The 12,500-nt window shown below is 46.7% G+C and overlaps 1 protein-coding gene across 1 annotated transcript in view; it reads right to left on the bottom strand.

The window, feature by feature from the left end:
- Positions 1-12,500, bottom strand: part of LOC144609641 (uncharacterized) — a 38,257-nt gene that overhangs the window by 885 nt on the left and 24,872 nt on the right. The window contains exons 8-11 of the mRNA XM_078428142.1: positions 6,141-6,283; positions 4,919-4,969; positions 4,698-4,754; positions 2,844-2,950 (exon numbers count right to left, since the gene is read on the bottom strand). Coding sequence (XP_078284268.1) covers positions 2,844-2,950; positions 4,698-4,754; positions 4,919-4,969; positions 6,141-6,283 — 358 coding nt within the window. The remainder of the gene's footprint in view (positions 1-2,843; positions 2,951-4,697; positions 4,755-4,918; positions 4,970-6,140; positions 6,284-12,500) is intronic.

Raw genomic sequence — 12,500 nt, 5'->3', positions numbered from 1 at the left:
CGAACTGCGTTGGCACAGATGACTGTTGTCAACTGTAGGTGTCACAGAATGCCAGAGTAACTCAGCGGGTCAGGCAGCATCTAGGGGAGAGGGAATGGGTGACGTCTCGGGTAGACAGTAGACAGTAGACAGTAGACAGTAGACAGTAGACAGTAGACAGTAGACAGTAGACAGTAGACAGTAGACAGTAGACAGTAGACAGTAGACAGTAGACAGTAGACAGTAGACAGTAGACAGTAGACAGTAGACAGTAGACAGTGGACAGTGGACAGTGGACAGTGGACAGTGGACAGTGGACAGTGGACAGTGGACAGTAGACAATAGACAATAGACAATAGACAATAGACAATAGGTGCAGGAGGAGGTCATTCGGCCCTTCGAGCCTGTACGCACCGCCATTCGATGTGATCATGGCTGATCATTCTCAATCAGTACCCCGTTCCTGCCTTCTCCCCATACCCCCTGACTCCGCTATCCTTAAGAGCTCTATCTAGCTCTCTTGAATGCATTCAGAGAATTGGCCTCCACTGCCTTCTGAGGCAGAGAATTCCACAGATTCACAACTCTCCGACTGAAAACGTTTTTCCTTATTCTTAAACTGTGTGTGGCCCCTGGTTCTGGACTCCCCCAACATTGGGAACATGTTTCCTGCCTCTAACGTGTCCAACCCCTTAGTAATCTTATACCTTTCGATAAGATCTCCTCTCATCCTTCTAAATTCCAGTGTATACAAGCCTAGTCGCTCCAGTCTTTCAACATACGACAGTCCCGCCATTCCGGGAATTAACCTACGCTGCACGCCCTCAATAGCAAGAATATCCTTCCTCAAGTTCGGAGACCAAAGCTGCACACAGTACTCCAGGTGCGGTCTCACTAGGGCCCTGTACAACTGCAGAAGGACCTCTTTGCTCCTATACTCAACTCCTCTTGTTATGAAGGCCAACATTCCATTGGCTTTCTTCACTGCCTGCTGTACCTGCATGCTTCCTTTCAGTGACTGATGCACTTGGACACCCAGATCTCGTTGTACATCCCCTTTTCCTAACTCGATGCCGTTCAGACTTCGATTTGCACCAGCACCAGCAGTTATGTCGCTGCACTGTTGTTAACTGTATGTTTGTGTTGTCGTTAGTGTGAGAGGGGTACCAAGGCACATTCCTTGTGTGTGCACATACTTGGCCAATTAACCCATTCGTTCATTCACAGGAAATTCAAGAGAGCTGGTTTACAAAAACAGGGATGTAATGCTGAGGCTGTATAAGGCGCTGGTCGGACCACATTTGGAGCACTGTGAGCGGTTTTGGGCCCCCATATATGAGGAAGGGCGTGCCTTCTCTGGAGACAGGATCCAGAGGAGGTTCACGAGAACGATCCCAGGAATGAGTGGGTTAACGTACGATGAGCGTTTGTGGGCACTGGGCCTGTACTCGCTGGAGTTTAGAAGGACGAGGGGGGACCTCATTGGAAGCGTACAGAATAGTGAGCGGCCTGGATAGAGTGGATGTGGAGAGGATGTTCCCACTAGTGGGAGAGTCTAGGACCAGAGGGCACGGCCTCAGGATTAAAGGACGTTCCTTTAGGAAGGAGACGAGGAGGAAATTTCTTTAGTCAGAGGGCGGTGAATCTGTGGGATTCTTTGCCACAGACGGCTGTGGAGGCCACAAGTCAGTGGATATATTTAAGGCAGAGATGGATAGATTCTTGATCAGTGCGGGTGTCAGGGGTTATGGGGAGAAGGCAGGAGAATGGGGTTAGGAGGGAGAGATAGATCAGCCGTGATTGAATGGCAGAGTAGACATGATGGGCCGAACCCAGAGACCCAGGGTTCGATCCCGACCACGGGCACCGTCTGTACGGAGTTTGTACGTTCTCCCCGTGACCTGCGTGGGTTTTCTCCGGGTGCTCCGGTTTCCTCCCACACTCCAAAGACGTGCAGCTTTGTAGGTTAATTCATAGAATAAGGGGTCGGCCATTTGGAACGGAGATGAGGAAAAACTTTTTCAGTCAGAGAGTTGTGAATCTGTGGAATTCTCTGCCTCAGAAGGGCAGTGGAGGCCGATTCTCCGAATGCATTCAAGAGAGAGCTGGATGGAGCTCTTAAGGATAGCGGAGTCAGGGGGTATGGGGAGAAAGCAGGAACGGGGTACTGATTGAGAATGATCAGCCATGATCACATTGAATGGCGGTGCGTACAGGCTCGAAGGGCCGAATGGCCTCCTGCTGCACCTATTGTGTACTAATTGGCTTGGGGTCATTGTAAATTGTCCCCAGTGTGTGTGTGTGGGATGGTGTTAGAGGGCAGGGATCGCTGGTCGGGGCGGGAAGGAAGGAGGGTCAGTGAATGGGAAGGGAGGGGGGGGGAATGGACGGTGGGGGGGGGGGGGGGGAGGAGGGAGAGGAGTGGGAGAGAGGGAGGATAGGGATGGTGGGGTGGGGGAAGGAGATGGGATGGTGAAGGTAGTGGGGAAGGTGGGGATAGTGGGTGGGAGGGGGAGGGAGGGGAGGAGATGGTGAAGGGGGAGGGTGAGGGAGGGAGGGGAGGAGATGGTGAAGGGGGAGGATGGGGATAGTGGGTGGGAGGGAGGTGCTGAAGGGGAGGGTGGGGATAGTGAGGGGGAGGGAGGGGGAGGGAGGGAGGGGAGGAGATGGTGAGGGGAGGGAGGGGAAGGTGGGGATAGTGGGAGGGGGAGGGAGGGGAGGGGAGGATGGGGAAGGTGGGGATAGTGGGTGAGAGGGGGAGGGGAGGTGGTGGTGAAGGGGGAGGGTGGGTGGGAGGGTGAGGGAGGGGATGGTGAACGGGGAGGGAGGAGAAGGGAGCGCGTGGAAGCCATGATCCAACTAACCTGATGATGATGGTAAACTGGCACATGCTGAGCTCCAAGGGAACGAGGTACTTGGACCTGTCGAGGTGAGGCAGGGATCGCTCCTTGGGATAACGTTCCACGATGATCTACAAGCAACGGAACGACAGAGACACAGAGATAAGCAACTGCACAAGGACATGGGCCCTAGTGAGACCGCACCTGGAGTACTGTGTGCAGTTGTACAGGGCCCTAGTGAGACCGCACCTGGAGCACTGTGTGCAGTTGTACAGGGCCCTGGTGAGACCGCACCTGGAGTACTGTGTGCAGTTGTACAGGGCCCTGGTGACACCGCACCTGGAGTACTGTGTGCAGTTTTAGTCTCCAGTTTGAGGAAGGATATTCTTGCTATTGAGGGCGTGCAGCGAAGGTTTACTAGGTTAATTCCCGGAATGGCGGGACTGTCGTATGTTGAAAGACTGGAGCGACTAGGCTTGTATACACTGGAATTTAGAAGGATGAGAGAGGGTTCTTATCGAAACGTATAAGATTATTAAGGGGTTGGACACGTTAGAGGCAGGAAACATGTTCCCAATGTAGAGGGAGTCCAGAACCAGGGGCCACAGTTTAAGAATAAGGGGTCGGCCATTTAGAACGGAGATGAGGAAAAACCTTTTCAGTCAGAGAGTTGTGAATCTGTGGAATTCTCTGCCTCAGAAGGCAGTGGAGGCCAATTCTCTGAATGCATTCAAGAGAGAGCTAGATAGAGCTCTTAAGGATAGCGGAGTCAGGGGGTATGGGGAGAAGGCAGGAACGGGGTACTGATTGACAATGATCAGCCATGATCACATTGAATGGCGGTGCTGTCTCGAAGGGCCGAATGGCCTACTCCTGCACCTATTGTCTATTGACCAGCCCAACACAGCTGTGAGCTACCTGGAGAGATTGAGCAGGCTGGGTCTCTATTCCATGAAGCGCAGGAGGATGAGGAGAGATCTTACAGAGGTGTACAAAATCATGAGAGGAATAGATCAGGTAGATGCACAGAGTCTCTTGCCCAGAGTAGGGGAATCGAGGACCAGAGGACATGGGTTCAAGGTGAAGGGGAAAAGATTTAATAGAAATCTGAGGGGTAACTTTTCCACACAGAGGGCTGTGGGTGTGTGGAACCAGCTGCCGGAGGAGGTAGTTGAGGCTGGGACTATCCCAACGTTTAAGAAACAGTTGGACAGGTACATGGATAGGACGGGTTTGGAGGGATATGGGCCAAACGCGGGCAGGTGGGATTAGTGTAGATGGGGCATGTTGGCCGATGTGGGCAGATGGGACTAGTGTACATGGGGCATGTTGGCCGGTGTGGGCAGGTGGGACTAGTGTAGATGGGGCATGTTGGCCGGTGTGGGCAGGTGGGACTAGTGTACATGGGGCATGTTGGCCGGTGTGGGCAGGTGGGACTAGTGTAGATGGGGCATGTTGGCCGGTGTGGGCAAAGGTGGGACTAGTGTAGATGGGGCATGTTGGCCGGTGTGGGCAGGTGGGACTCGTGTACATGGGGCATGTTGGCCGGTGTGGGCAGGTGGGACTAGTGTAGATGGGGCATGTTGGCCGGTGTGGGCAGGTGGGACTAGTGTAGATGGGGCATGTTGGCCGGTGTGGGCAGGTGGGACTAGTGTAGATGGGGCATGTTGGTCAGAGTGGGCAAGTTGGGCCAAAGGGCCTGTTTCCACGCTGTATCACTGTGATCTTTTGTAAACGATGCTGAAACAAATTCCAAATCCCCCCATAAAAAAAAGCAGTGACCAACCCTCCCCCCCTCCTCCCTCCCCCTCTCCCTCCTCCTCCCTCCCACTCTCCCCTCTCTCCTTCCTCCTCCCCTCCCCTCTAACAAGTTCTTACCGGCAGCTTGTTGGGAAACTTGTACCGTATGTTGTCAGCCTCGGTTTTCCTCAAAGCTGCGGGAGTCGAGAGAGGGGGAGAAAGAGAAAGAGAAAGAATATAGTAACCATTAAAACAGACAGGGAGGGGGGAGAGGAGAAGATAAGTTAGCGAGGCTCTCGAGTGAATTAAATTGGGAAGATTTTCAATGGGACAGGAATGTCTCAGCTAAAGTAGATTTGGAAAGTTCTCCTGCACTGGGGAAAGGTTCTCCTACATTGGGAACGGTTCTCCTGCATTGGGAAAAGTATACTCCTACATTGGGGAAAGTTCTCTGGCATTGGGAAAAGTGTTCTACATTGGGGAAAGTTCTCCTACATTGGGGAAAAGTTGCCCTGCATTGGGAAAAGTTGTCCTGCATTGGGAAAAGTTGTCCTGCATTGGGGAAAGTTGTCCTGCATTGGGAAAAGTGTTCTCCTACATTGGGAAAAGTATACACCTACATTGGGAAAAGTATACTCCTACATTGGGAAAAGTATACTCCTACATTGGGGAAAGTTCTCCTACATTGGGGAAAGTTGTCCTGCATTGGGAAAAGTTGTCCTGCATTGGGAAAAGTTCTCTTGCATTGGGAAAAGTGTTCCCCTACATTGGGGAAAGTGTTCTCCTACATTGGGGAAAGTTCTCTTGCATTGGGAAAAGTGTTCTCCTACATTGGGAAAAGTATTCTCCTACATTGGGGAAAGTTCTGCTACATTGGGAAAAGTATACTCCTGCATTGGAAAAAGTGTTCCCCTACATTGGGAAAAGTATACTCCTACATTGGGGAAAGTTCTCCTACATTGGGCAGCATCTCTGGAGAACGGGGAAAGTGTTTATAACGGGACAAAGAAACCCGCATCTGAAGTCAAGTTGGGAAGTCAATTAAGGTGGAAAAAAGTTTACAACGCGACTAAAACTCAAACAAAACCCAGTTGCAAAGTTTCATTAAACTGGGAAAAACGTTCATCACAGGGCAAGGAACTCGATTACAATTGTTGTGAAGTTAAATTAAGCTGGGGGTTTACAATAGAGGAAGGAATACTCATACAGAATGGAGTTGGGAAGTTAAAATAAACTGGGAACAAAGTTTTCAACTGGGCAAGAGACTCAAAGTTGAGAGACTTTGAGTTGGGGAGAAAGTGCTGGAGTAACTCAGCGGGTCAGGCAGCATCTGTGGAGAACGTGGACAGGTACAAAGTGCTGGAGTAACTCAGCGGGTCAGGCAGCATCTGTGGAGAACGTGGACAGGTACAAAGTGCTGGAGTAACTCAGCGGGTCGGGCAGCATCTGTGGAGAGAAGGAATGGGTGACGTTTCGGGTCGAGACCCTTGTTCAGACTGAGAGTCGGAGAGGGGGGAACGAGAGATACAGACGACGATGTAGAGAGTTACAGAACGAATATAGAGGGGGTGAGGAAGTCACGAGGATGAAGGAGACGGTGACATTTCTGGTCAGGACTTTCATCGTCAAATCGAAGTCGAGTTGGAAAGTTAAATGGAACTGGGGAAAGTTGACAACGGGGGCAATGAACTGTCGCCCAAAGTTAAGCTGCAAAGTGGATGAAACTGGGGGAGTTTTGCACCAAATTCTCAATTAAAATCGAATTGGAAAGTTGATTAAATTGGAAAACACTTTTTCGTTTAAAAAAACTCGGCGTAAAAAATCTCACCGACATTCGAGTTGGAAACTTACATTAAACTGGGAAAGAGAAAGTTTACAACGAGGCAAGAATATCAAAGTCCAATTGGAAAAGTTAAATTAAACTGGAAAAAAGATGAAAAGACGGCGAGAAATTCTTCCCCAGAGTCAAGTTGGGAAGTTAAATTAAACAGTAGTTTATAACGAGGCAAAGAAGTCAAGTTGGGAAGTCAATTAAGGTGGAAAAAAGTTCTCCTACATTTGGAAAAGTTTCCTGCATTGGGAAAAGTATTCTCCTACATTGGGGAAAGTTCTCCTGCATTGGGGAAAGTTCTCCTGCATTGAGAAAAGCATTCTCCTGCATTGGGAAAAGTATTCTCCTGCATTGGGAAAAGTATTCTCCTACATTGGGAAAAGTTCTCCTCCATTGGGAAAAGTTCTCCTACATTGGGAAAAGTTCTCCTGCATTGGGAAAAGTTGTCCTGCATTGGGAAAAGTGTTCTCCTACATTGGGGAAAGTTCTCTTGCATTGGGAAAAGTGTTCTCCTACATTGGGAAAAGTATACTACATTGGGGAAAGTTCTCTTGCATTGGGAAAAGTGTTCTCCTACATTGGGAAAAGTATACTCCTACATTGGGGAAAGTTCTGCTACATTGGGAAAAGTATACTCCTGCATTGGAAAAAGTGTTCTCCTACATTGGGAAAAGTATACTCCTACATTGGGGAAAGTTCTGCTACATTGGGCAGCATCTCTGGAGAACGGGGAAAGTGTTTATAACGGGACAAAGAAACCCGCATCTGAAGTCAAGTTGGGAAGTCAATTAAGGTGGAAAATAAGTTTACAACGCGACTAAAACTCAAACAAAACACAGTTGCGAAGTTTCATTAAACTGGGAAAAGGTTTATCACAGGGCAAGGAACTCGATTACAATTGTTGTGAAGTTAAATTAAGCTGGGGGTTTAGAACAGAGAAAGGAATACTCATACAGAATGGAGTTGGGAAGTTGAAATAAACTGGAGACAAAGTTTTCAACTGGGCAAGAGACTCAAAGTTGAGAGACTTTGAGTTGGGGAGAAAGTGCTGGAGTAACTCAACGGGTCGGGCAGCATCTGTGGAGAACGTGGACAGGTACAAAGTGTTGGAGTAACTCAGCGGGTCAGGCAGCATCTGTGGAGAGAAGGAATGGGTGACGTTTCGGGTCGAGACCCTTCTTCAGACAGAGTCAGGGGGGAGAGGGGGGAACGAGAGATACAGACGGCGATGTAGAGAGTTACAGAACGAATATAGAGGGGGTGAGGAAGTCACGAGGATGAAGGAGACGGTGACATTTCTGGTCAAGACTTTCATCGTCAAATCGAAGTTGAGTTGGAAAGTTAAATGGAACTGGGGAAAGTTGACAACGGGGGCAATGAACTGTCGCCCAAAGTTAAGCTGCAAAGTGGATGAAACTGGGGGAAGTTTTGCCCCAAATTCTCAATTAGAATCGAATTGGAAAGTTGATTAAATTGGAAAACACTTTTTCGTTTAAAAAACTCTCACCGACAGTCGAGTTGGAAACTTACATTAAATTGGGAAAGAGAAAGTTTACAACGAGGCAAGAATATCAAAGTCCAATTGGAAAAGTTAAATTAAACTGGAAAAGATTAAAACACAGCAAGAAATTCTTACCCAGAGTCAAGTTGCAAAGTTAAATTAAACAGGAGGGGAGTAGTTTATAACGGGACAAAGAAACTCGCATCTGGAGTCAAGTTGGGAAGTCAATTAAGGTGGAAAAAAGTTCTCCTACATTGGGGAAAGTTCTCCTACATTGGGAAAAGTTGTCCTGCATTGGGAAAAGTTGTCCTGCATTGGGGAAAGTTCTCCTGCATTGGGGAAAGTTCTCCTGCATTGGGGAAAGTTCTCTTGCATTGGGGAAAGTTCTCTTGCATTGGGAAAAGTGTCCCCTACATTGGGAAAAGTGTTCTCCTACATTGGGGAAAGTTCTCTTGCATTGGGAAAAGTGTTCTCCTACATTGGGAAAAGTATACTCCTACATTGGGAAAAGTTCTCCTACATTGGGAAAAGTATACTCCTACATTGGGGAAAGTTCTGCTACATTGGGCAGCATCTCTGGAGAACGGGGAAAGTGTTTATAACGGGACAAAGAAACCCGCATCTGAAGTCAAGTTGGGAAGTCAATTAAGGTGGAAAATAAGTTTACAACGCGACTAAAACTCAAACAAAACCCAGTTGCAAAGTTTCATTAAACTGGGAAAAGGTTTATCACAGGGCAAGGAACTCGATTACAATTGTTGTGAAGTTAAATTAAGCTGGGGGTTTAGAACAGAGAAAGGAATACTCATACAGAATGGAGTTGGGAAGTTGAAATAAACTGGAGACAAAGTTTTCAACTGGGCAAGAGACTCAAAGTTGAGACTTTGAGTTGTGGAGAAAGTGCTGGAGTAACTCAGCGGGTCGGGCAGCATCTGTGGAGAACGTGGACAGGTACAAAGTGCTGGAGTAACTCAGCGGGTCAGGCAGCATCTCTGGAGAGAAGGAATGGGCGACGTTTCGGGTCGAGACCCTTCTTCAGACTGAGAGTCAGGGGAGAGGGGGGAACGAGAGATACAGACGGCGATGTAGAGAGTTACAGAACGAATATAGAGGGGGTGAGGAAGTCACGAGGATGAAGGAGACGGTGACATTTCTGGTCAGGACTTTCATCGTCAAATCGAAGTTGAGTTGGAAAGTTAAATGGAACTGGGGAAAGTTGACAACGGGGGCAATGAACTGTCGCCCAAAGTTAAGCTGCAAAGTGGATGAAACTGGGGGAAGTTTTGCACCAAATTCTCAATTAAAATCGAATTGGAAAGTTGATTAAATTGGAAAACACTTTTTCGTTTAAAAAACTCGGCGTAAAAAATCTCACCGACATTCGAGTTGGAAACTTATATTAAACTGGGAAAGAGAAAGTTTACAACGAGGCAAGAATATCAAAGTCCAATTGGAAAAGTTAAATTAAACTGGAAAAAAGATGAAAAGACGGCGAGAAATTCTTCCCCAGAGTCAAGTTGGGAAGTTAAATTAAACAGTAGTTTATAACGAGGCAAAGAAGTCAAGTTGGGAAGTCAATTAAGGTGGAAAAAAGTTCTCCTACATTTGGAAAAGTTTCCCGCATTGGGAAAAGTTGTCCTGCATTGGGAAAAGTATTCTCCTACATTGGGGAAAGTTCTCCTGCATTGAGAAAAGCATTCTCCTGCATTGGGAAAAGTATTCTCCTGCATTGGGAAAAGTATTCTCCTACATTGGGAAAAGTATTCTCCTACATTGGGAAAAGTTCTCCTACATTGGGAAAAGTTGTCCTGCATTGGGAAAAGTGTTCTCCTACATTGGGGAAAGTTCTGCTGCATTGGGGAAAGTTCTCCTGCATTGAGAAAAGCATTCTCCTGCATTGGGAAAAGTGTTCTCCTACATTGGGAAAAGTATACTACCTTGGGGAAAGTTCTCTTGCATTGGGAAAAGTGTTCTCCTACATTGGGAAAAGTATACTCCTACATTGGGGAAAGTTCTGCTACATTGGGAAAAGTATACTCCTGCATTGGAAAAAGTGTTCTCCTACATTGGGAAAAGTATACTCCTACATTGGGGAAAGTTCTGCTACATTGGGCAGCATCTCTGGAGAACGGGGAAAGTGTTTATAACGGGACAAAGAAACCCGCATCTGAAGTCAAGTTGGGAAGTCAATTAAGGTGGAAAATAAGTTTACAACGCGACTAAAACTCAAACAAAACCCAGTTGCGAAGTTTCATTAAACTGGGAAAAGGTTTATCACAGGGCAAGGAACTCGATTACAATTGTTGTGAAGTTAAATTAAGCTGGGGGTTTAGAACAGAGAAAGGAATACTCATACAGAATGGAGTTGGGAAGTTGAAATAAACTGGAGACAAAGTTTTCAACTGGGCAAGAGACTCAAAGTTGAGAGACTTTGAGTTGGGGAGAAAGTGCTGGAGTAACTCAACGGGTCGGGCAGCATCTGTGGAGAACATGGACAGGTACAAAGTGCTGGAGTAACAGCGGGTCGGGCAGCATCTGTGGAGAGAAGGAATGGGTGACGTTTCGGGTCGAGACCCTTCTTCAGACTGAGAGTCAGGGGGGAGAGGGGGGAACGAGAGATACAGACGGCGATGTAGAGAGTTACAGAACGAATATAGAGGGGGTGAGGAAGTCACGAGGATGAAGGAGACGGTGACATTTCTGGTCAAGACTTTCATCGTCAAATCGAAGTTGAGTTGGAAAGTTAAATGGAACTGGGGAAAGTTGACAACGGGGGCAATGAACTGTCGCCCAAAGTTAAGCTGCAAAGTGGATGAAACTGGGGGAAGTTTTGCCCCAAATTCTCAATTAGAATCGAATTGGAAAGTTGATTAAATTGGAAAACACTTTTTCGTTTAAAAAACTCTCACCGACAGTCGAGTTGGAAACTTACATTAAATTGGGAAAGAGAAAGTTTACAACGAGGCAAGAATATCAAAGTCCAATTGGAAAAGTTAAATTAAACTGGAAAAGATTAAAACACAGCAAGAAATTCTTACCCAGAGTCAAGTTGCAAAGTTAAATTAAACAGGAGGGGAGTAGTTTATAACGGGACAAAGAAACTCGCATCTGGAGTCAAGTTGGGAAGTCAATTAAGGTGGAAAAAAGTTCTCCTACATTGGGGAAAGTTCTCCTACATTGGGAAAAGTTGTCCTGCATTGGGAAAAGTTGTCCTGCATTGGGGGAAAGTTCTCCTGCATTGGGGAAAGTTCTCCTGCATTGGGGAAAGTTCCTCCTACATTGGGAAAAGTTGTCCTGCATTGGGAAAAGTGTTCTCCTACATTGGGGAAAGTTCTCTTGCATTGGGAAAAGTGTTCTCCTACATTGGGAAAAGTATACTACATTGGGGAAAGTTCTCTTGCATTGGGAAAAGTGTTCTCCTACATTGGGAAAAGTTGTCCTGCATTGGGAAAAGTGTTCTCCCTACATTGGGGAAAGTTCTCTTGCATTGGGAAAAGTGTTCTCCTACATTGGGAAAAGTATACTACATTGGGGAAAGTTCTCTTGCATTGGGAAAAGTGTTCTCCTACATTGGGAAAAGTATACTCCTACATTGGGGAAAGTTTCTGCTACATTGGGAAAAGTATACTCCTGCATTGGAAAAAGTGTTCTCCTACATTGGGAAAAGTATACTCCTACATTGGGGAAAGTTCTGCTACATTGGGGCAGCATCTCTGGAGAACGGGGAAAGTGTTTATAACGGGACAAAGAAACCCGCATCTGAAGTCAAGTTGGGAAGTCAATTAAGGTGGAAAAAAGTTTACAACGCGACTAAAACTCAAACAAAACCCAGTTGCAAAGTTTCATTAAACTGGGAAAAAACGTTCATCACAGGGCAAGGAACTCGATTACAATTGTTGTGAAGTTAAATTAAGCTGGGGGTTTACAATAGAGGAAGGAATACTCATACAGAATGGAGTTGGGAAGTTAAAATAAACTGGGAACAAAGTTTTCAACTGGGCAAGAGACTCAAAGTTGAGAGACTTTGAGTTGTGGAGAAAGTGCTGGAGTAACTCAGCGGGTCAGGCAGCATCTGTGGAGAACGTGGACAGGTACAAAGTGCTGGAGTAACTCAGCAGGTCAGGCAGCATCTGTGGAGAGAAGGAATGGGTGACGTTTCGGGTCGAGACCCTTGTTCAGACTGAGAGTCGGAGAGGGGGGAACGAGAGATACAGACGACGATGTAGAGAGTTACAGAACGAATATAGAGGGGGTGAGGAAGTCACGAGGATGAAGGAGACGGTGACATTTCTGGTCAGGACTTTCATCGTCAAATCGAAGTTGAGTTGGAAAGTTAAATGGAACTGGGAAAGTTGACAACGGGGGCAATGAACTGTCGCCCAAAGTTAAGCTGCAAAGTGGATGAAACTGGGGGAAGTTTTGCCCCAAATTCTCAATTAAAATCGAATTGGAAAGTTGATTAAATTGGAAAACACTTTTTCGTTTAAAAACTCTCACCGACAGTCGAGTTGGAAACTTACATTAAATTGGGAAAGAGAAAGTTTACAACGAGGCAAGAATATCAAAGTCCAATTGGAAAAGTTAAATTAAACTGGAAAAGATTAAACAC

The sequence above is a fragment of the Rhinoraja longicauda genome, chromosome 34 (genome assembly GCF_053455715.1).
Source record: "Rhinoraja longicauda isolate Sanriku21f chromosome 34, sRhiLon1.1, whole genome shotgun sequence".
In the NCBI taxonomy this organism is placed as follows: domain Eukaryota; kingdom Metazoa; phylum Chordata; class Chondrichthyes; order Rajiformes; family Arhynchobatidae; genus Rhinoraja; species Rhinoraja longicauda.
Note: the sequence above shows the minus strand (reverse complement) of the source record. Positions and strands in the feature narration are given on the sequence as shown.